Source organism: Capra hircus, chromosome 28, assembly GCF_001704415.2.
Source record: "Capra hircus breed San Clemente chromosome 28, ASM170441v1, whole genome shotgun sequence".
Taxonomy (NCBI): Eukaryota; Metazoa; Chordata; class Mammalia; order Artiodactyla; family Bovidae; genus Capra; species Capra hircus.
Window position 1 is genome coordinate 39145250 of NC_030835.1, and position 24718 is coordinate 39169967.

The 24718-nt window shown below is 41.1% G+C and overlaps 1 protein-coding gene across 1 annotated transcript in view; it reads left to right on the forward strand.

Annotated features, from left to right (window-relative positions):
* The window catches only part of PCNX2 (pecanex homolog 2 (Drosophila)), a 309639-nt gene continuing 285454 nt past the window's right edge, over positions 534-24718 (forward strand). The window contains exons 1-2 of the mRNA XM_018042531.1: positions 534-877; positions 24109-24314. Of these exons, the coding sequence (XP_017898020.1) occupies positions 725-877; positions 24109-24314 (359 nt within the window). The 5' untranslated portion in view covers positions 534-724. The remainder of the gene's footprint in view (positions 878-24108; positions 24315-24718) is intronic.

Sequence of the window (24718 nt, forward strand, 5' to 3'; positions counted from 1 at the left end):
GAGGAAAAAGCTCAGTGTCAAGGGCAGAGGCAGAGTTTAGCTAAAAGAACGTCTGAGGTCAGCGGTTAATTAAGGAGAACGAAACCGTGTAGGCAGTGCTCAGAGGAAGAAATTACACTGAGCGATGTGTGACAGGAGCCGGAGTTACATAACTATTTTGGTGCAGGCTGCAAAAAAAAGGAACTTGTCCTGGTTTATCTCTTCTGAATTAGAACATCTTTGATTTTTAAGCCTTCCACATTCCCTATTAGAAAGATGGGGACGAAAAGGAGGGGAAAGTGGGCAGAGGCAAAAAAAGAGGCTGGAGGGGCTCCAAAATTCTTCTTCCCCCGCCTCTCCCCCCACCCCAAGTCCCCGCCGCAACCGCGCACCTCCCCTCCCCCGCCACCGGGAAAGCGATGGAGGGACTCTGGGCGGGCGCTGGGAGGAGCCTTTGGAGCATCCTCAGAGCAGCCGCCTCTGAGCACCATGGGAAAATCCTTCCTCCCTCGGACATGGCGCCCACCTGCCCGGTGGCAGCAGCCGGCTCCGGCGCCGCGATTCGCGGGTCCGGGCAGAAAGGCAGTTGGAGTTTCGGTCGTGGGGCGGAAGGAGCTGGAGGGGGCGGGGGCGGGGAAGGTGGCGGTGACGCCGCCCGAAGGCCCGCGTGTTAGAGCTGAGGGCGTCCGGGTGGCGGGCGCCGGGCAGCGGGCAGCGCGGCGCGTGCTGGCCCCGGCGCGCAGGCATGGGGTCCCAGGTGCTGCAGCTGCTCCGGCAGGGCGTGTGGGCCGCGCTCACCGGGGGCTGGTACCACGACCCCGATCAGAGCAAGTTCACCAACAGCTGCCACCTCTACCTGTGGCTGTTGCTGCTCCTGCTGCCCCTGGCTCTGCACCTGGTGAGTGGGGGTTGGGGGCCAGTCAAGCCCTGGGGAAGCCTGCGGATCTGCCTTCAGGATGGAAAGGATTGGCAGTGATTCCTAAGAGCTGGAATGGAGAAAGTCTTCGGGAATTTGGTACAGAGAAAGTATAGGGAAAGGATCAGGGAGGGACTCCCCCGGCAGAAGTAGAAAGGACTTTGGGGGCTCTGGGAGTCATTAAGAATTGATGCTAGCTGTTCCGATGAGTCAGACTCTGCTTGTCACTGTGCAATGTAGAACCGATATTATATGTGAACAGCCCCAGGCCCCTTGGCTGGGTAGCTTAGGACAATATTTAGCATAAGATGCTGTGCATGATAGCCAGCAGGCAAATGAAACAAACGTTAAAGGCAAAGCTATTCCGTTTGTTAATCTGTTACCCTTTTCTTCCCTTTCCTGTTTTGCTTTGGGGAGGCAGGTTCAATGATCAGTTACTCCATTTGCAGTTTCCACACCACTCTGTTAAGAAATCTGTAGAAAAAAGTAATGATGAAGAAATCTAATGTAATTTATTTGACCCCTTAGTGAGGTTACACAGTTGAGGGCTTGCTGAATAACTGCATAGATGACCTTCATAGGTAAACAAACCCAGTGGAAAGAGTGTTTAACCCTCTTTGAAAAGCTCTACAAGTAAGGTGCTCTAGGTCATGTGAGATGTGTTTGGAATTGAATTTTGATATGCCTATTGAAGGACTTAATTTCTGAAACATAGCTTAATCATGTTCTCCACAGCAAAAATCTTCAATGAGTTTGCATGGCTGACAGAGTCCCATTTTGCCATTAGAGGCTGTCTGTGATTTCTTTCCTATTTACTCTTTGTGGTAGTTTATCCATGGGATCAGAAGTCTGGCTCTGAAGTCAGGCTGCCTACATTAAATTCTGGGTTCACTCCTTACCAGTTCTGTGAGCAAGTTACTTTTACTTTACCTGATTAAAAAACTTTTATCCTTAAAATGAGGAAAATACTAAAACAGTGTTGTTTTGGGGCCTATATCAACATGTAAAGCTATCCATTCTTCTGGCTTTTGACCTGGGATTGGATGCAGACCTGGTGTAAATTTCTGTTTGGCTACTTATTTGTTGTTTGACCTGTTCTTGGCCTTAATCTAAATCTTACTTTGTCACCCTTAAAATAGATGTGATAATGACCATTTCATGGGAAAAATAAATAAAATTTCATGTAAAAAACACTTAATAAAATGGCTGGTCCTTGGAGACCCTTTAATAAATTTGTTTCCTTTTCTTGTGTGACCTTATCCTTCATGTTTTCATGGCATAGAGTTCCCCATGTTTTCTCTTTGCCTAGAGGGGCAGCACAGGGGAGATATGAGCCAGACTTGGGTGCAGTTCTGGTTCTTCTGCCCGCTGGTTGTGTGAGCTTGCGCTTCCTGGTTTGTGTACCCAATAGCAGCAGCCTTACAGGGTTCATAGGAGGATTGAATGAATTAATGAATAGAGGACTGAATGAATTAGTTAACAGTTGATTGAATGAATGAATCAAACTACTTCTCAGTACTGTTTTTTTTTTTCACATCGTTCACTTGCCAAAATCTGTCCATTCTTCAAAACCCAGTGGAATGGCCATTTCTGTCTAGGTATCCTTGTTTCCACTTACCTAATTTCTTTTCTTTTCAATTTCTTTTCTCTCCTGCCCTAATACCATTCTCTATTCACTGTCAGTACTGTGGGATATTCTGAATTCTGTACTTAGTTGTTGGAACATGTTTTTTAGCTCTACTCGTGGATTGTGAGCTTTTTGAGGACATGGGTTTTGATTTTGTCAATTCATCTTGGTTTTCCTTGTTGTACCTAGCAGAGTGCCCTGTTTTTGGTTAACAGTGATCTCATACATAATAAACTGGTGGAAGTAAAATCAACCTTCCTGTCCTTCTGTTCCAGTCAGTATTAGGTTGTCTTTCTCACAGCACATTCTGAGCATTTCCTGATAATGAAGGCAATACATACTTCACTTCTAATCCCACTCCTCAGCAACAACCAAATTAATGTTTAATATAATTCCTGCAGATTTTTTAAAATGAATATGGGCTCCTTTTTGCATAACTCCTTTTAAGATTTGATGTATGCGTATGATCAGAACCCTTAATTTCTACCTAATTATGCTTCATTGAGTAGCTTGATTTCTACTTTATATTTGCGAATAAGAAACTGTCCTTAGCTAAATTTCTCTTTAATGATATTTCAAAGTAAGTTTTGGCTAAATTTCAAGAGTTTAGAAATCAAAAAAGTGATACCTTAAATACTTTTGTATCAGGTTTTCTGGATCAAACCAGTTATACTGAAATTTTTATATCTTTATGCATTGTGCTTTTAATCATTACAGAATCATTTAATGTGAGTGCATTCATTATATTGCTGTTTTCTAATAAGAATGATAGCCTATCTTATTGAAAAAAGTGCAGGTAGTCCTTTTCTTGCTCTGGTCTTCTGAAAATTAATTTAGGAATGAAAGATCCTTTTTCCCCAGTGGAGGATTCTGTTCTCTGGGTTTTGATGCCTAAATATATTTTTCTGCACTTCAGGGCCGCCTGAGATTGTCACCATCCTTCTCTGTTTGTTCCACTTATGAGAACTTAGTCCAGAAAGATCCCTGGCTGCTTGCTGACAGCAGGGACATATAAAGTTCTGTTATTTAAGGGAAACTGAACGTTTCTGGACTTCTCACAATTTGTTTAAACAAGCTTAGTCAAGACAGTTGCTCTGTAAGAAGAATCCACCCTTTAATTTAATGGGGACTTTGAATCGGTAACTACAGTTTTTGTTATTATTTATCAAAGCCAACTGATCTCTAAGCCCTAGCATTTATTTAGGTCTAGGGGGAAAATAGGCTATTTATTAGCATTCATAAACTATATATTTTCAAGAAATGCTCAAAATACAGACCTAAAAACAAAGGTCATTTTAGAGCGTTTGAAAAGAGCTTTACTTTGATTTATTATCAGCGTAATTTTAGTTTGGGCAAGCCGAAAGATCCGTTTGTCATCAGAGATGTTTGGTTTCTCATTTATTACATGTGTTCTTATATTTATTCTTTGAAGATTCATGTAGAGCTTTAAAATGGGAACACCCTGGGCATGATTCTGACCCAGAATAAGTTCTGGCAGCACCAGACTAGTGTCAAAAGATGTCCTTGCCCTATTACTTATCAATTGTGTGATTTTGTGCAAGTCTCTTCACGTCTCTGGGCCTCAGTTTTCTCATCTGTAAAATGGTTTTTTTTTTTTTTTTTTAGATTAAGCCACTGAGATCCAGAGGGCATAGGTTACTTGCCCAAGGCCATCTAGATAATTGGTAGTAAAATTCAGAATTTTAGCTGAGGTCCTGTTGTCTCCAAGTCTTTGGCCTTGTCATAGCACTGTGTTACCTGACCTGATATACTGATATACAAGAGAGGATTTGAATTCCCTGAAGCAGTGACCCGTCCTCAAGTGAAGTTCTGAGCATCTGGGAGGTGGTAAGGTCAACCTGAATACAGGAAAAAGTGGGGTGGAAACTTTACATTCTTCAAGACCTCATATAAGGCATTATATATTTTTATTCTTTATTTTATGGTTGTGGCTTTATTTTCCTCAGTTTTTTTTGTCTTTTAGCCAGACGTACTTGTCTTGCCCAGTGGCACTAGTGGTACCAAAGCCACTTGCTAGTGCAGGAGACATAAGACGTGGGTTTGATCTCTGGGTTGGGAAGAGCCCCTGGAGGAGGGCATGGCTACCCGCTACCCGCAAGTACTCTTGTCTGGAGACTCCCATGGACAGAGGAAGCTGGCGGGCTACAGTCCACGGGGTCGCACAGAGTTGGACACACTGAGCTGACTTAGCACGCAGGCACTCTCTTTCCAGGTCTGCTTTTTAATTTAAACTTGAAGACTGTTTGCTTGGATAAACACCACTTCGTTTCTAACTGCTGTAATGATCGTAAAGTGGATATTGTCAGGGGCCGTGTTGCCCCAGACATACAGTGGGTGGTCCGTGCACAGTGGTCGTCATTGTCACACCCAGCTGGTAACTCTTCTATCACGGTCTGTGACCACCCCCCATTTGGATACATAACTATTTTTCCTTAGGTTCTGTATTTCTTTGGCTACCCCTTTTTGCTCCTGCTTCTAACACAGAAGATGCCTTTATGTGAATTACGGAAACGCGGTCTGTCCAAAAAGACACCCCTTCCTGGCTCTGGACCCGGGGGCTGCACTCCAGTCACCATTTAACCCTGTCAGCTGGAGGCCTTTGTGCAGTATGCAGCCTGCTCACCCTGACACGACAGGCCTGACCGATCCACTTGATTGTTGGTACGTTGTTGGACTGCTGGTCCCAGAGGGTACCTCTCACCCTGGTCAGTCCTAGCGCTCATATTCAGCTTCTTCATGAGAAAGGCTTTTTCTGCTGTTGAATCGCATGGTTCATACTTAGTCTTCTTTGATTTGTAGAAGCTGTTTTCTCGTGCTTCTACTTCTGGTGACTTTATTTATACTCACATTGAGATGCTTGATGCTTTACACTTTCCCATAGTCCACTTGCATGTCTGAACTTCTTTCTTCCTCCCCTCAGCTGCCTGAAACAAAATCGGTTTGAGGTTGAGGGATGCTTGAAGGCAATCTTCTCTGGGCCCTGGGCTTCCAAAGAAGTGCAGACCCAAGCCTTCTAGACTCGGGCCGAATGCCATCCCTTGCAGTTGTCTTCAAAAATTTTGCCACTTCAGATCATTGTTTGGACTGTGTGTGCAAAGAGCTTGGCTCCATGGGGACTTTGCTTTCCTGGCGCAAGCACTTTTGCCAGAGATGTCCCTCTCTGTTGGGCATCCTAGAGCTGTCTTCAATCTTTTCAAGTTAATATGGCCTTTCTTGAGTGACCTTGCCACCTTCTGCAAACTTCCTTCTGCTCTTCCTCATCTTCTGCCATTTAGACACATGAACGTCTGCCAGCCACTTGTGTTTTTGTGTCTGTGATTTAAGAAAAAGCACCTGCCGTGTTCTAGGATGTCGGCCTCTGCAACACTTTCCAAAAGAGTATTATTCATCACTTTTCCTTCTTTCAAATATTGCAAGATCACGACTAATTTTCTGGTGGTAAAATTTATTATATCCCCAACCCCTTCTGCACTTCCCTTTCTCCCAATTAGTGACTAGTTTTATTTGGATGCCACTCTCTGTAGACATATTGTTATTTTTCCAATTGTAATGTTTAATACTTTATTTAATACCCTTGGGGTGATTTCTTTTGCATGGAAGGTGATAGTTATCAGGAGATTATTGTTTTCTGATTTTAACCAGTTGGTGTCTCCGATTATTCCTTTTACAGTTTAACCAACTTTATTGTCATTTTTTCTACTCTAAATCTCTTTTCTACATCCTACAGAAGAAAAAAAATGGACTAGTTCTTTTTTAATAATTTAACTTAATTTAATTTCTTATTGGAATATAATTGCTTTACAATGTTGTGTTGGTTTCTGCTGTACAACAATGATATATGTACACACATATCCCCTCCCTCTTGAGCTCCCTGCCAACCCCCCATCCCACCCCTCTAGGTCATCACAGAGCACCAAGCTGAGCTCTGTGTACAATACAGCAGGTTCCCACTAGCTCTCTGTTTTACACATGGTAGTATATATGTGTCAGTCCTACTCTCCCAATTGTCCTAGCCTCCTCTTCTCCCACCCTCCATCTCTACATCTGTGTCTCTATTCGGTTCATTTCAATTCAGTTGCCCAGTTGTGTCTGACTCTTTGCGACCCCATGAACCACAGCATGCCAGGCCTCCCTGTCCATCACCAACTCCTGGAGTCCACTCAAACCCATGTCCATTGAGTCAGTGATGCCATCCAGCCATCTCATCCTCTGGTGTCTCTTTCTCCTCCTGCCTTCAATCTTTCCCAGCATCAGGGTCTTTTCAAATGAGTCAGCTCTCCGCATCAGGTGGCCAAAGCTTCAACATCAGTCCTTCCAATGAACACCCAGGGCTGATCTCCTTCAGAATGGACTGGTTGGATCTCCTTGCAGTCCAAGGGACTCTGAAGAATCTTCTCCAACACCACAGTTCAAAAGCATCAATTCTTCTGTGCTCAACTTTCTTTATAGTCCAACTCTCACATCCATACATGACCACTGGAAAAACCATAGCCTTGACTAGACGGACCTTTGTTGACAAAGTAATGTCTCTGCTTTTTAATATGCTGTCTAGGTTGATCATAACTTTCCTTCTAAGGAGTAAGTGTCTTTTAATTTCATGGCTGCAATCACCATCTGCAGTGATTTTGGAGCCCAGAAAAATAAAGTCAGCCACTGTTTCCACTGTTTCCCCATCTATTTGCCATGAAGTGATGGGACTGAATGCCATGTTCTTAGTTTTCTGAATGTTGAGCTTAAAGCCAACTTTTTCACTCTCCTCTTTCACTTTCATCAAGAAGCTCTATAGTTCTTCTTCACTTTCTGCTATAAAGGTGGTGTCATCTGCATGTCTGAGGTTATTGATATTTCTCCCGGCAATCTTGATTCCACCTTGTGCTTCCTCCAGCCCAGCGTTTCTCATGATGTACTCTGCACATAAGTTAAATAAGCAGGGTGACAGTATACAGCGTTGATGTCTCTATTCCTGACCTGCAAATAGATGTATCTGGACCAAAAAATGGACTAATTCTTAATGATATTCAAAATTTTTCCTTTTTTTCTGATGGATTTCTCACCTTTAACATCGCTATTATTATAGGTAATAGTAACAGCCAGCACTCGTTGAGCACGCATAGACTGGCACTGTTGGAAGAGCTCTGCGTGAACTAAAACATTTCCTCCTCTCAGTAAACCAGAGAGCCATTGTCATTATTCCCACTTTACAGTTGCTGAAGCTGGCATGGAGAGGTTGGTTAAGAAGTTTCACAATACATGGCTAGTTGTGACCTAACCAGAATTAGAGCCCAGCAGCTGGAGTTGGTACCTGCTCAGCCATACCACCTCTAATCCAGGTAATTTCACAAGTCAACTTTTCCTCCACAGTCCTTTGCACACGCTTAGTGTCTGGATCTCTTCATGCCAGTGTGCAGAATACTTTCCAACAGGGGATCTATTTTTTTGCACGTTGGCATGAAGAGATCCAACCACTGAGTATGTGCAAAGGACTGTGTAGGGAAAGTTACCTTCCCTCCCGCGCTTGTCTCCAGTACGTTTTTTGAGAGGCAGCTACCATATACTGTCTCTTGTGTGTTCTTCCAAGTGACATTTGGTCACATGGGACTGAGTTTGACTTCGGGATTCTGAGGTTCAATCCCAAAGCAGCCTTCTTTGTCATCCGCTCTCCTTTTAATTTGCTCTGTAGAGAGTTCTTTCTCTACTCTTAGGTAAAAATGTGCAAGACCTGTGACTTCAGGTCTCAGATAATACAAGGCCTTATAGTTGCTTTAAGTAACAAAGCACAGATTTGATTGGGATTTCAGCTGGTCCAATTCCATATGGTGATGCCAGGCTTCAGCGATGTGAGGGTAGCCTGGTCTTTTTTCACTTTTCTCTCTCACACATTGGCTGATGTTCTAACGCCTTTGGCATCGAAGAGTAGGAAAGTTCTTTGTTAACCAGTGCGGTGGTAATCTGGCTGTCAGCTTTTGAGACATGGCTCGCATTTCCAGCTGACTCTCTCCAGCGAGGTCCTTCCATATGTCCTGTAGAGATCCTGTTCTCCTTGCCAGTTTCTCCTACCCACAGTTTCCTGGAGGAGGGTTGCTATATCTCTATTCTGCCTGGTTGCTTACTCCTTCCACAGTTCTTTGGCACGTGGCAGTCCACCCCAGATTTCTTTTGGTCCACGGCCCCTCTGAACTTCTAAAGCAAACCCTGAAGTCATTTGCACACATAGTCTATGCAAATACTCACATATTCTCTCCATGAACAGACTGGGAGGGCAACCAAACCCCAGCATATCAACTTCTCCTTCATCCCTCCATCAGAGCAACTAGCCAGCCAGTCTCTCATCTTTTAGTTCTTCTAGGAAAAATCAGGCATCATACTTCCTGCCCTAATTGTCAGGACCATGATAAGACTCTGAGTGGTCCCACCAAAGCCTTTCTCCTGGTTGTGCGGGAGAGATACACAGGGCTCACTGAATACCAATGGGGCCCTCCAACTATCTTCACGAGTCCTCTCATTCTGGACTCCACTACATCCTCACTTTGGGTGAGGGATTTGAGGGTCATCTTGCTCATTGTCATCACCTATTTAGAAAGTTTCTGGATGTGCTTTGTTCCAGAAGCTGTCCTGGAATCTGATATCTATCCTACCTTGGCTCTTTAGTCAACACTTCCACACAACTATTTTGTGTGCAGCCATTTATCTGTACTACATCTTGTTTCTTCACTTTACCTTTTCCACTTTATTTTTGACAGCATTCCATGAAGAGCTACTTCATTATTTTTAATGTCAGCATGGTATGCCACTGTGTGAGTAGAGTGATTTATTTGACCTGTCCCCTACGAAGACTAGAGCTTCGGCTGATGGCTCAGATGGTAAAGAATCTGACGACGGTGCAGGAGGCGTGAGTGTGATCCCTGGTTTGGGACAATCCCCTGGAGAAGGAAATGGCTACCCACTCCAGGATTCTTGGTTGGAGGAAATGGCTACCCACTCCAGGATTCTTGGTTGGAGTATTCCGTGGACAGAGGAGCCTGGCACGTCCATGGGGTCGCAAAGAGTCAGACATGACTGAGAGACTTAAACTATGAAGATTATTTTAAGTTTTTCAGATGATATTTAACACTGTCTATTTGAATTGTTTCTTTCAGTATTTGAGCATGTATATAACAGTCAAGATATGCTGATTTGTGCTGATGTAACAACCTCAAAATCTCCCTGGTTTTACCATTTAAAAAAATTTGTATTGTATGTCCAACATGGTTAGTTGGGAATGGAGAGCATGGTTAGGAGGGGGTCCTGCTTATCACAGGCATGTAGGTTTCCAGGCTACATGCCCATTGCACTCAGGCTTTTCTTCATCAGGACTTTCCTGTACTCCAAGGGCAATGGAAAGTACAGTCCTACTGTGTGTCCAGAAAAGAACTGGACCTATTTGTTGGACCTATGTCTACTACATCAAAGTGCCAAGTGTCCAGCTGGATATTGGGGAAACAACAGGCTAATGATACATTGGTATCTCTCCTTGTTAACAGGTAAAGATAAACAGATATAAATAACACAATGATAACTTATTTCAAGGGAAGTGCAAGATGCTTTACAGTAAAGATGGAAGGCCTCTTTCTGGTTTTGGTGTTTAGAAGGGCTTTGCAAAGAAAAGAATTTCTAATCTGGAGTCTGTTGAGTGATTAAGAGCTAGTCAAACCAAGATAGTAGACCATGAGATTGTTCCTCAGCATGGTGAGATACAGTGATGAGTTATTTTTCAGTCAACCTTGAGGTAGGATATTGTTTTTTATCCCCCAATTTTTATTTTTGAAAAATCCCTCATCTACGGAAGAGTTACAGATATAGCACAATGAATGTGAATACTATATGCCCTTCATTTTGAGTCACCGGTTCTCAGTGTTCTGCCACGTTAACTTCATCACTCTCATGGTTATACAGTTTAAAGTTTGCTGAATCATTTGAGAATAAATTACAGACATCAAGACACTTCCCTCTAGAAACTTCGTCAGGAATCTCTTAAGGAAAAAAACATTCTCTCATATAATTGTCGCACTCATAACCATTGATACAATGCCTTGTCAGATATATAGTTCTCATGCAAATTTCATAGTTATGCCAATAGTGTCCTGCCTCGCTGGGATTTTGGTTTTGTTTTCCTGGATTTGAGTTTCAGTCAAGGATTGCACATTGTTTCTAGTTGTGCTGTCTCTGTCCTTTGTTCTAGAACATGTTCTTCAAGTCGTTTTTCTTCGTTTTTGCTTTTATGCCAGTGAAAGGCGTTTTGCAGAAGGTCTCACAATTTTGATCCTTTTTTATTGCATCCTTGTGATTAGATGTGTGATTATGCATTTTTTGGAATGAATACTAAGTGATGTGCCTCGTCCTGATCGTATCAGGGCCACCCAATGTCTTCTCCCCCATTGTTAGTGCTGTTAAGTTTGGTCGTTGGTAAAGATGGTGTTGGTCAGATTTCTTTGTTGTAAAGGTACCCACCCGGTTTCCCCTTGTATTTGACAAGTTATCTGGGAAAGGAAACCTGGAGATTGTACATGTTATTATAAAGTCAGAGTGAAAGTCACTCAGTCGTGTCCGACTCTTTGCAACCCCATGGACTGTAGCCCGCCAGGCTCCTCTGTCCATGGGATTCTCCAGGCAAGAATGCTGGAATGGGTTGCCATTCCCTTCTCCGGGGGATCTTCCAACCCAAGAATTGAATCCAGGTCTCCTGCATTGTAGGCGGATTCTTTACCTTCTGAGCTACCAGGGAAGCCCCCACGTATCACCCCTCAAAATTTTCATTCATGATTGTACCATAAATTAATGATGCTTGGCTAAGATAATTACCTTAATGATGGCTGCAAAATGGTGATTTTCTATTTATTGGTTAGGTATTCTTCTGTGAAGAAAGGCTTTCCTTGTCCCTCTGCCCTATAATATTGTCATGCTTATTAGTGTGGTCTCATAATTTTTTTTTTATTCAATGGATATAATTTATTCTTACCATCATTATTTTTTTAATTAAATATTTTATTTATTTAAACTAGATTTTAAAAACAATGAAGTATAGCTGATTTATAATTTTATTTTAGTTTCAGGTATATAGCATAGTGATTCAGTATTTTTACAGATTATATTCCATTAAAAGTTACTACAAAATAATGGCTGTAATTCCCTGTGCTGTATAATATATCCTTGTTGTTTGTCTGTTTTATGTACAGTAGCTTGTGCCTTACTCAGTTCCATACCCTTATATTGCCCTTCCTCTTTCCCTCTCCTCGCTGGTAGCTACTAGTTTGTTCTATCTGTCTGTGAGTTTGTTTTTGTTTTGCTCTATCCATTCATTTGGTTTATTTTTTAGATTCCACATATAGGTGACATAATACAGTATTTGTATTTCTTTGACTTACTTCGCTAAACACAGTATACTCTTAAGTTCGTCTATGCTATTGCAAATGGCAGAATTTCTTTCTTCTTCTGGGTGAGTAATACACCATTATACATATATATACACTCCTATAACCCCACTCCAGTACTCTTGCCTGGAAAATCCCATGGACGGAGGAGCCTGGTAGGCTGCAGTCCATGGGGTCGCAAAGAGTCGGACACGACTGAGCGACTTCACTTTCATTTTTCACTTCCATGCATTGGAGAAGGAAATGGAAACCCACTCCAGTGTTCTTGCCTGGAGAATCCCACGGACGACGAGCCTGGTTGGGCTGCCGTCTGTGGGGTTGCACAGAGTCGGACACGACTGAAGTGACTTAGCAGCAGCAGCAGCAGCAGCATACCTCTACCAAAACAAAATCTTTTTGTTAAGTTCATGAGTGTTTTGTGATTTTTATTATTATTACTATTTTTGTTATAACTTTAAGAACACATCGATAATGTGCTGTGAGAGTACTGTTTTCTAAAGTTACTTGGATTAATTCTTTAAACAATTTTATTGAGATATAATTGACATATAATGTCACATTAGTTTCAGGTTTACAACATCGTAATTCAATATTTGTATAGGATTAATTCTTTATTTTTTTGATTTGTTTTTATGGTTATGCTATCAACTTGATATACGATTAAGCTCATCTGTGATTAATTCTAATTTTTTTCCTCCATCCTTGTTGATTTAATAATTTTGAGAGGTATAGAACAAGTTAAAAAACACATTAAAAAGATATGCCGTTTGACTTTATCAAAAAATGTCTCTGGCTCTTGAGTGAAAATTAGATTCGGGAAAGAACAAGGTAGCTGTGGGAGGTTTGGAGGCTGTTTTCAGTAGTCTAGCCCAGAGAGAATGTTGGCAGTAAAGATGGATAAATGTGGTCTAGTGTGATAAGATTTAGTGATGCATTCACTTTTGGGGTGGAGAAACAAGTATAAAGGTAGGAATCAAGGGGGATGCCCAGTTAATTGGTTTGAGCAATGGGTATACTGGGTACCATTGACTGAGATGGGAAATGATAGGTAGGAAAAGACAGTGGTGAGAAAGGATGTGAAACCAAACACCTCATTTTAGACGTGTTAGCTCGGACTTTCCTTTTAAATATCAAAGTAGAGAAATTATTGACTAGGTAGTTGGATATAGCTGTGGGGAGCTTAGAAAAGCAATCTAAGCTAGAGATATGGATGAGAAAATCATCAATTATAGAGATTATACTGATGCCAAGGGACTGAATGAGAACATGTAGGAAGAGAGAAGAGGCCCCAGGAGCTGTAGACTCAGATGTAAAGCAAAGAGGAGTGTGAGTGAGACAGGGGGAAAGCTAGGAGTGTGACCTCTTAGAAGCAGAACGAGGAGAACGTTGCAAAACGTAAGCAACTGTGTTGAGTGCTGCTTAGAAAATTGGATTAAATTATTGTTTTTAGAGATGTTGACAAGAACATTTTCAGTGGAGTATTGCGGAGTAGCAGTCTGATTGCTATGGGTTTAAGAAGCAATGGGAGATGAAGAAGTGAAGACAGGTGGGAAAGACCATGCTTTCATGCAGAGAGTGAGAAATAGTGTAGTGCAATATATATAGAGAGATGTGGAGTCAAGGGAGACCGATCCTCCCTCCAAGTTTGGAGGAATCTTGAGGATAAGGATGCGATTTGAATTCCCTCGTGGTTCTCGGAGAGCTGCTTCATACACAGTGGATAATCGAATCACTCTTCTCATTAATGAAATCTAACTCATATGGGAATTCACAGTTTTGGAAGAGTGTCTGTGGTCAGTTGCATTTCAGTATACCCACTGCAATGTGGTAGCCTGGATCCAGATCATTAAAAATGGAGCTTGAAAACCAAGGTGTTACTCCTAGTATTGAATTGCCTTAAAGTTCAAATTATGCTGTTGTTTTTGTGACAACTTTTTTTTACTACTTAGATGGCAACAAAAGAGAATATTTATGTCATTTATGTAATAAATACAATCTTTTCCCCATCATAGGAAACTTGGATTTAAAATGAAAAGACCATTGACTGAGTTTACTTCATTTATTGATTTGGGGTGATCTTAAATACAAAAAACAAATATAGAAATGTTGGGACTGTGAGGGACCTTGGGAATATTTTATTTTGGGTTATATGTATATTTAATTCCTTTTTCCAAATTTTATCATCTCAAAAGAAAATGAAGAGAGCTAATACTTATTTCCTACTGGTATTCCTAATCTTTTGATAATTTATTCTTCCTTTGAAGACTCCAACTTGAGATCTGTGAGTCTGTTTCTATTTTGTAAATAAGTTCATTTGTATAATTTCTTTTTAGATTCAACATATGAGGAATGTCATATGATAAGGATGGGGGAAGGGATAGTTAGGGAGTTTGGGATAAACATGTATATACTGCTATATTTAAAATGGATAACCGACAAGGTCCTATTGTATAGGGAACTTTGCATGTGGCAGCCTGGATGGGAAGGGAGTTTGAAGGAGAATGGATACATGTATATGTATGACTGAGTCCCTTTGCAGTCTACCTGAAACTGTCGCAACACTGTTAATAGGCTATATACTCCAGTATAAATTTAAAAGTTTAAAAGAAAAAAAGATTACAATGCAATACTTAATCAGGGAGGAATAAAAATCAGAAAATAAGAAGCATCCCTGAAACAAATATTTTACCAAGAAAACTGCTGGGCTTATTTCATAATTATTTTTTTCTTATTATATATTAACATTTCTCACTGTCTAGGCAAGCAATAAAAACATTTGCTCTGTAGCTCTTTACTCACTTCAAAACACTGCATCTGAATTTATTATTCCATGGCATTGATGAATGGTGCATAGATGATGATGATGGTGATGGTGATGAGTGACTCGAGCATTTGGGTGCTTAAGTACCAGAAAATATATTAGTACAATAGTTAGCAATCCTGTTAGGAGCAATTATTCCCATTTCACAGCAGAAATAGATATTTATGAAAGCTCAATAGATCGCTGGGAGAAATATCAATAACCTCAGATATGCAGATGACACCACCCTTATGGCAGAAAGTGAAGAAGAACTAAAGAGCCTCTCAATGAAAGTGAAAGAGGAGAGTGAAAAAGTTGGCTTAAAGCTCAACATTCAGAAAAGAAGATCATGGCATCTGGTCCCATTGCTCCATGGGAAATAGATGGGGAAACAGTGGAAACAGTGGCTGGCTTTATTTTCTTGGGCTCCAAAATCACTGCAGATGGTGACTGCAGCCATGAAGTTAAAAGACGCTTACTCCTTGGAAGGAAAGTCATGACCAACCTAGACAGCATGTTAAAAGGCAGAGACATTAGTTTGTCAGCAAAGTCTGTCTAGTCAAGGCTATCGTTTTTCCCAGTGGTCATGTATGGATGTGAGAGCTGGACTGTGAAGAAAGCTGAGCGCCAAAGAATTGATGCTTTTGAGCTGTGGTGTTGGAGACTCTTGAGAGTCCCTTGAACTGCAAGGAGATCCAACCTGTCCATCTTAAAGGAGATCAGTCCTGGGTGTTCTTTGGAAGAACTGATGTTGAAGCTGAAACTCCAATACTTTGGGCACCTGCTGCGGTGAGCTGACCCATTTGAAAAGACCCTGATGCTAGGAAACATTGAAGGCAGGAGGAGAAGGGGACAACAGAGGATGAGACGGTTGGATGGCATCACCGACTCAATGGACCTGGGTTTGGGTGGACTCCGGGAGTTGGTGATGGACAGGGAGGCCTGGCATGCTGCAATTCATGGGGTTGCAAAGAGTCGGACACGACTGAGCGACTGAACTGTACTGAACTGAGTAGCTTCTCCAAGGTTGTAAAATTATTAAATGGAGAAAAATGACAACATGTAACTATCCTAAATGTTCATTTATTCACCAAGATTTTTGAGCACCTATTTGCTACATACCAGGCTAGGTGTTGAAAGAATAATGTAGAACAAGACAGACCTGGTCTTGTCCTCATGGAACTGACCATCTTTGAATGAATAATTAAGAATCAATGATAAAAATGTAAATACCTTGAAAAGGGACAAAAATAGACAACTGACAGAGAAATATATATACATACATATATTTTCAATAAACACATGAATGATTATTTTAGTAATAATCTAAGAAAAGTAGATATTAAAATAATGTGATTTTGGCATATCTGGGTTGCAAAGATTTAAAAGGTAATACCTAATATACTTTAAACAAATAACCGTTCTCAGAAATTCAGAGGGCTAGATGTATAAGATGAATCACAATTCATTATAATAAAAGACTAGAAATAGGTATCAATTGATAGGGAATGGGTTAATGAATTATCTATGGTACTTTCAAAGTGGAGTACTATGCAGTTAAGGGAATGGGACAGTAGACTGCTATAGAGTGATCTCTAGGATCCATTATTAAGGAGAAAAAGAACAGAAGTTAAACTTAGGCTAGAAATTAGGAAGGAAATAGAAAGCACTTACCTTTTTGTCTTTAAAAAGACACAATCAAAGGATAAATTAGGAAAAAGCTAATAGAAAAGTAAAAGAAATAGACTGGAGGATATCAACAGAGCTGGCGAAAAGGAATGAATCTTATTTGATAGTTTGGGGGCATACTCAAGCAAAAACTATTTCAAATGACTTTAAATACGGAGTTTCTAGGCCTACTGGAATATAACCTAAAGATAAAAACACCAAAAACATCTTAAATTGCATTTGGTTATCTTATTGTCATCAAAAAGATTTTATATTATTATTTTGAAATTATTATATTTATAGATCGATGATGACAATAAGAAACTGTGATTAGGAATCAAGAGTTCAGCAATAAGAGAAAACAGGTACAAATGAAATCACAGAAGTTACTTAGAACCTTGTAATCTACCATTTGAATTGGAAATACCCATCTGAAATCATGATTTATTTTTTTCTAAAAAATGCATATTTTTAGCTCTATTTAGATTGAGGCCAAGAGGAGAAAGGAGTGACAGAGGATGAGATGGTTGGATGGCATCAGTGAACATGAGTTTGAGCAAACTCCAGGAGACAGTGAAGAACAGGGTAGTCTGGAGTGCTGCAGTTCATGGGGTCGCAAAGCAACTGGATAACAAAACATGACTTAGCAACTGAACAACAAAACACCTAGAATCAATGATAACCCAATAAGGATGCACAAATCTCACAGTCAGATTCTGGTCTTTAAGTACCATTGTCTTCTTAAAGATAGTAGGATACTTTGGAGAAATGGCCCATTCTAGGTTTGGTCCAGAAAACATACAAGAGGAACCTAAAGTCAGAGAAACTGTTGAAGAATACTAGGGTCATGTTGAAAGGCTTTGGGATTAAACTTGTAGATGCTGGCCAAAGATGGGTCAGTTTGAGCATCCATGGGTCATAATATAATGGTGTGCGTTTAGAAGTAGGGTGTGTCCTATAGGAAGATGAGACATTGATGCTGTCATATAGAAACTGTACCGGATGCCAGAAAGACTCAGTTGTCCCCCCTACAGTGGCTGGTATGTGGGCAGAAAGACTTGCCCCCAGGTCAGCGACCAATCTGTGGTTAGCCTAAGAGTGGGATGGATGGAGGGCCTCAGTGTCTCCATCTGCGAGGAACTGGAGAAGCAGGTTGATGCCAAGAAAGAGGCATACAGCCCTACTCCTATCCCTTGGTTATCAGAGAATCTTCCCTTCTTAGAAATCTCCACTCCCATTTTGCACAGAAGTGCACCCCCTATGCCCACCACCAGGCCTAATTCTTTCAGCCCTTTCCTTGCTCTGACTCAGGAGATGGGGCCATTGGTCCCCTTTCCATCATCCAGTGCCTCTTGCGGTGCTGGTCTCCTCATGTGATGTCACTGCTCAGGATCCTCTCTCCCTCGCAAGGCCCACATTTGTCATCTCAGGAGCACTTACTAAGCAGCTAGTGTGGGAGCCTGACTCCTCACGATGAGTCAGCGACTTCTCGAGACTTCTCCCTGAACTTGGCTTTGTCAGCTCCTAAGGAAAGCTCAGTTCATTAGTTTGGGAAGATGAAAAGACACAATGAGGTACACTTCACACCAGTCAGAATGGCTGCGATCAAAAATCTGCAAGCAATAAATGCTGGAGAGGGTGTGGAGAAAAGGGAACCTCCTACACTGTTGTGGAATGCAAACTAGTACAGCACTATGGAGAACAGTGTGGAGATTCCTTAAAAATTGCAAATAGAACTACTTATGACCAGCAATCCACTGCTGGCATACACACGAGGAAACCAGAATTGAAAGAGACACATGTACCCAATGTTCATCGCAGCACTGTTTATAATAGCCAGGACATGGAAACAACCTAGATGTCCATCAGCAGATGAATGGATAAGAAGCTGTGTACATATAACAATGGAGTATTACTCAGCCGTTAAAAAGAACACATTTGAATCATTCTGATGAGATGGATGAAACTGGAGCATACAGAGTGAAGTAACCAGAAAGAAAAACACCAATACACTATACTAACACATATATATGGAATTAGGAAGATGGCAATGACGACCTGTATGCAAGACAGGGAAAGAGACAAGATGTGTATAATGGATTTTGACTCAGAGGAAGAGGGAGAGGGTGGGATAATTGGAGAATGACATTCTAACATGTATACTATCATGTAAGAATTGAATCGCAGTCTATGTCTGATGCAGGATACAGCAGCTTGCTGGGATGACCAGAGAGGTGTTAGGGGAGGGGGGGGGGGGGCATGGGGAAGCAGTAAGAAAAGATTTTTGGATGGTGGGTCGGCACACTGGAGTGGACGAGCCTGAATGAAACCATTGGGTGGTATAACACCACAGACAGGTGCTTCTAGGGAATGCTAAATCCCAAGAAACCCAGTTTAGCAAGAAATGCAAACTGTTGTATTCATAATACTTAGTTGGTAACATGTTATTTTTCTTGAATTTTGTCAGAAAAAAGTTCAGTCGAATGGTAATACGACTAGTTATCCTAGTAATGGATCAGAAAATGACATATAGCTTATCTTTGGCCAAGGATATACTTTTGAAAAAATGTTGCCTCTTATTGTTAGTAAAGATGTGTTCAAATGATAAGTTCATGGAAAGGAGAGAGAATTATGGTTTACCTTAGAGCAAATAAATCTCCGTTCAAAATCTGAGTATACCTTATATTGGGGGAAAGATCTGGGGTTGAAATTAAGCATGAATATAAAACTGCTCATTCATGACAGAGTCCTTCCTAAACCCCCCTCCTTGCCCTGCATATACACTTATAGGAGAGAAAATTCTAGAAGCTGGAGATTTTTGTTGATTGAAAGTAATTTTCAGTGATCTCCCTGGGAATGTAGAATTGACGGAACCTGAGCAGAGCTTATTTATATAGCATAAAAAGGGAACATTCGGAAACTTCCCTGGTGGTCCAGTGGCTAAGCCTCCGAGCTCCTAATGCAGGGGGCCCGGGTTTAATCCCAGGTCAGGGAACTAGATCCCACGTGCCGAAACTAAGAGAGCACGTGCTACAGTTGAAAGACTCTGATGCCACAAGGAAGATCGAAGACCCTGCATGTTGCGACTAAGACCCGGCACAGCCAAATAAATAAATATCAAAAAATTAATAATAAAAGGGGACATCTCATTGATGTCATGTATTATTTTATTGAATAATAAACAGAGAAGATGCTCATTCCATTTGGAGGGTCTGCGGAAGGGAGAGGTTTTTAAAAGACTCATGAGAGCAGAGAATTTGGGGAAGAATAATGTGCCGTGTGACATGCTGTGACATCTTTCCTGTCTCCAAGGGAAGTTTCAGTACAACGTGTATCTCTGCAGTCTGGTGTGGTGCAGGGGCTTTTTGGTAATGTGACAAAGTTCTAAGTGTTCCTGCACTGAGGATGAGACAGGAACTGTTCTTACCTGAGTTGCGAACTAGTTACTGATATTCATGTTAACTTCAAATTCTAACTTGTTGCCCTCTCTTAATTTCAACATTCCTAAGCTTATGCTGTAGCCCACAGGTATGAGAATGAACTGGAAAGTAATATCTCTTCTTACTGTGGCAGGTCAATTTTTTTCCAAATGAATTTCCGCAGTATCCATATGTAATCTTTTCTCTCTCATCCTTCTTCCCGAGCCTTCTTTTCCCGATACCTTGAGTTTTATCTCTAATCTGACTTGAATGGAAGCTTTCTCATAAAATGGAACCCCGACATTCACTTAAGTGAAGCCATGCTAGGTGCCACACCCCAAATCTCAGTGGTTCAATGAATCAAAGGTTTATTTCTCGCTTCTGTTATGTGTCCATCTGGGGTCTGTAAGGCCCTTGTTCACAGAGTCACCCAGGAGCCCAGGCTGAAGATGCTCTATCATCTTGTGGATAGATCTGGGAAATCATGACCTCTGACATGATCAGCTAAAGAGGAGAAAGGCATGGAGGAAGCACCCAGCTTATAACTGTTTAGGCTTAGAAGTGACACTGAGCACTTCTGCTCATAGTCCATTGGCCAAAAGTAGGCACATGGCCCCTGCCAGACTGCAAGGGAGGCTGGGAAATCCAGGGGAGTCCATGTGTGTTTGAGAGCACTTTCTTTGGTACCGCTACTAACTGGAATACTATGAAACCCAAGTTACATTATAGTTCAAACAGCTTTTGAATGTAATTTGTATTTGGCAGTTTGCTAATCTGTTCTCATAGACATTTGCTGGGACTTGTTTATTCTTTTAAAGTTTTTATTTATTCATGGCTGTTCCGGGCCTTTGGTTCTGGGTGGCCTTTTTTCTAGCTGTGGTGAGCGGGAGCTGCTCTCTAGACGTGGCGCTCAGCCTTCTCCTCACAACGGCTTCTCTTGTTGCAGAGCACGGGCTCTAGAGTGGGTGTGCTCAGCAGCTGTGGTTCCCAGGCCCGAGAGCACAGACTCTGTAGTTGTGGCGCACAGGCTTAGCTGCTCTGAGGCGTGTGGGATCTTCCTGGACTAGGGATCGAACCTGCACCTCCTGCATTGTCTGGTGGATTCTTTACCACTGAGCTACCAGGGAAGCCCTGCTGGGATTTATTTTTTATTAAACACTTAAAAAAAATCTTCCTTCTTTTCCTCACACTTTTATTGAACAATAATTGACACTCAACATTTAAGATATACATCCTAATGGTTTGATTTACATATATTGTGAAATGATTATCACAGTAAAACAGGCTTAGTTAACATTAAGCATCTCATGTATACAATGGACACAGTAGAAAGAGGAGAACAGAATTCTTGGGGTGAGAACTCTTAGGACCTGCTCTCCTAACAACTTTCTTATGTATCATACAACAGTGTTAATTATAGTCATCATGTACACTACACCTTCAGTACTTATTACTCTTACAAGTTTTGACCACCTTCCTTTAATTTTCCCTCTCTCCACCTTCCCACTTCTGGTACCCAGTCCGTCCCTCCTCCCACCCAACCCCTCCTGGCAGTCACAAGTCTGTTCTCCACGTCTCTGAATCTGTTTCTGTTTCATAGGTAAGTTCATTTGTGTCCTAGTTTAGGTTCATAAGTGATATATATATATATATATCATAAGTAATATATATCACAAGTGATATATGAGAATTGTCTTTCTCTTTCTGACTTATTCCACTTAACATGATAATCTTTAGGTCCATCCATACCGTTGCAAATGGCATTATTTCATCTTTTTCTTTTAGCCCATTTAAAAAATATATTTTAGACCTGAAATATACAGACAGGTTAAAAAAGGTGATGAAGGCTGTTAATGACCTCTTTATCTGTCTTCCCAATTTGTCTGTATGTTCCTTGAGGTTCTTCGCAACTTCTCATGAGGAGATACGTGTAAATGTGACACTTGTCTGCTTTCAGGGAGGGAAATTGACTTTATATATTATCTGTCTGCCTAATATTATCTTATTTAATCATTCTTTCATTTATTTATTTATGAGTTTATATTTACATGTGGACTTTTCCCCCCATGAAATAAAAACAAGCCAGTGGTGATGGAAATTTTTCACTTGGAGTTTTCCTGTTGGTGATCTTTCTTGGTTGTTCTTTTGGTTTGTCTATTCTGTTTGGGCTTCCCTTGTGGCTCAGCTGGTAAAGAATCGCCTGCAATGCAGGAGATCTGGGTTCAATCCCTGGGTTGGGAAGATCCCCTGGAGAAGGAAAAGGCTACCCACTCCAGTATTCTGGCCTGGAGAATTCCATGGACTGTATAGTCCATGGGGTCATAAAGAGTTGGACACATCTGAGCGATAATTCATTGTTATTCTGTTTAGAAATGGTCTTACCTAGATGGCAAACAATCAGATAAGACCAGGGCAAGTTGTGCAGAGGCTGCGTGGGACCAGAGGGGGCCAGGCCATGTGGTCTCCAAACCTAGCTGTGTTCCATGTTGCAGCACAGACTGGACTCATCACTGTCTTTCTGAGGTCCTTCTGGGAGGTGCATTGATGAAAAAGGTCTCACTCTATTGAAACTGTCCTTAGTATCATCTTGAGACACTCAGGGATTCATTTCTATTTCAGAAGATAAGAATTTCATTTAGGAAAGACTGGAAAACCCATCATGGTTCATGGTCTGTGAGAAAAATAGGAAGGGATGTGAGGGGAGAATTAAATGGATCTCAGTGATTCTATTAATACTTGTTTCTTGAGGGGATTGGACAGAATCAAACTGACCCTCACCATTATCTCTGTGAAAAGATCCTTTGCCACTGATGGAAATATCCCTCTGCCTTTTGTTTCTTTGAACTTTTAGTTTTATATTGGAGTCTATCCAATAACAGTGTTGTGATAGTTTCAGGTGCACAGCAGAGTGACTCGGCCATAAATATACATGTATCCGTTCTCCCCCAAACTCCTCTCCCATCCAGGCTGCGGCCTAACATTGATCAGAGTTCCGTGTGCTACCGTAGGTTCTTGTTGGTTATCCATCTTAAATTTAGCAGTGTGTACATGTTGATCCCAAACTCCCTAACTATCCCTCCCCTTCTAGTAACCATAAATCCATTATCTAAGTCTGTGAGTCTGTTTCTGTTTGTAAATAAGTTTATTTGTATCATTTCTTTCTGCTGCTGCCGCTAAGTCGCTTCAGTCGTGTCTGACTCTGTGCGACCCCTTAGACGGCAGCCCACCAGGGAATAATCCCATCCCTGGGATTCTCTAGGCAAGAATACTGGAGTCGGTTGCCATTTCCTTCTCGAATGCATGAAAGTGAAAAGTCAAAGTGAAGTCACTCAGTCATGTCCGACTCTTAGCGACCCCATGGAGTGCAGCCTACCAGGCTCCTCTGTCCATGGGATTTTCCAGGCAAGAGTACTGGAGTGGGGTGCCATTGCCTTCTGCTCATTTCCTTCTAGATTCCCATATAAGGGATATTATATGATATTTCTCTTTGACTGACTTCACTAAGTATGACAGTCTCTAGGTCCATCTAAGTTACTGCAGCTGGCATTATTTCATCCTTTTTAATGGCTAAATAATATTCCATTATATACATATATGCACCACATCTTCTGTATCCCTTTATCTGTTGATAGACATCTCGGTTGCTTCCGTGGCTGCAGCGAACACTGAGGTGCATGTATCCTTTCGGATCATGTTCTTCTCTAGATATATGCCCAGGAGTGGGATCATCCTTCTGTGTTTTAGAAACAGTACACTCTCATAGAGCCCTTGCCTACATCACACCACTAGAAAAATCCATGGCTTGATGATATTAACCCAATGGGAAATCAGGTTTTTTAAAAATTTCTTTCTCCTTTCCTCTGTTCTCTGCAAGGGTGTTTGTGTTTTGTTGAAGAAAACAGCATCTTAAAGGCCTTTCTCTGGCCTTGAAGACCACGTGCACAAGAAGACCAGATCTGACTATAGAATAAAGAGCTAGTAGGAATGGAGAGTCTTGCTATACTGTATCTTTCATTCTGTGAAGTTCCTGTCTGCAGATCAAATCTTGGTCATCGCAGCTAGTGGCAGAACCTGAGAAATAAGAAAGACTTTTTAAAAAGATAAAAAACGTAATAGCTCTTTCTCCTTGGGTATTAAGAAAAGAAAAGTTACAAAGCTAATAAAATTTGAAACCTTACCCAGCTTATGCTTAATAGTTAAATGTTTTCATATATAAGATAAAAATAATCCTACAAGCAAATAATTTTTTCCCTTTCTTTTCTCTTCTCTAGGCTTTTCCTCCAGATGCCATCACTGTATTTTTTTACTGCAGTTCAGTGACCATATTCTTCACAATAATCAAATTGATCAGTTATCGCCTACACCTCATGTTTGATAAAGGAGAAGTGATCCAGCGAAGACCCCCTGGAAAGAAAGAAAAGCAAAGTAAAGACAAAGAGGCCAACGGTGACCATATAACTAATCACAGAAATCCAAGGTAACCTTTCTAATTAATGCATCAGTTTATAATTTAAATGTTTTAATCTTGATTAAAATAATTTTGCTCATTTATTTGGTGTTTATGAAAATAGGCCAGGAGAGTCAGACACAAATATGTACATTTTTCTTATATTTACATATACACTTAGGCATAAAAAACGTTGATGATCCAGATGGTTTAATTGACTGTTTAATGTGACCTTATACCATGCTGTGAAATTCATTTGCATTAGGCTTAGCATAACAAAATATTTTACTTTAGTCTTTCTATCTCATCATTTAAATGCATAGCACATGCCAGTATGTTCAGGAAATTTGTGTTTGTTGATTTAAAAGTAGTACATTGTGCAGAACTAAAAAAGATAATTCTCATGTGGGCATTCGTCACTATTCTTGGCCTTA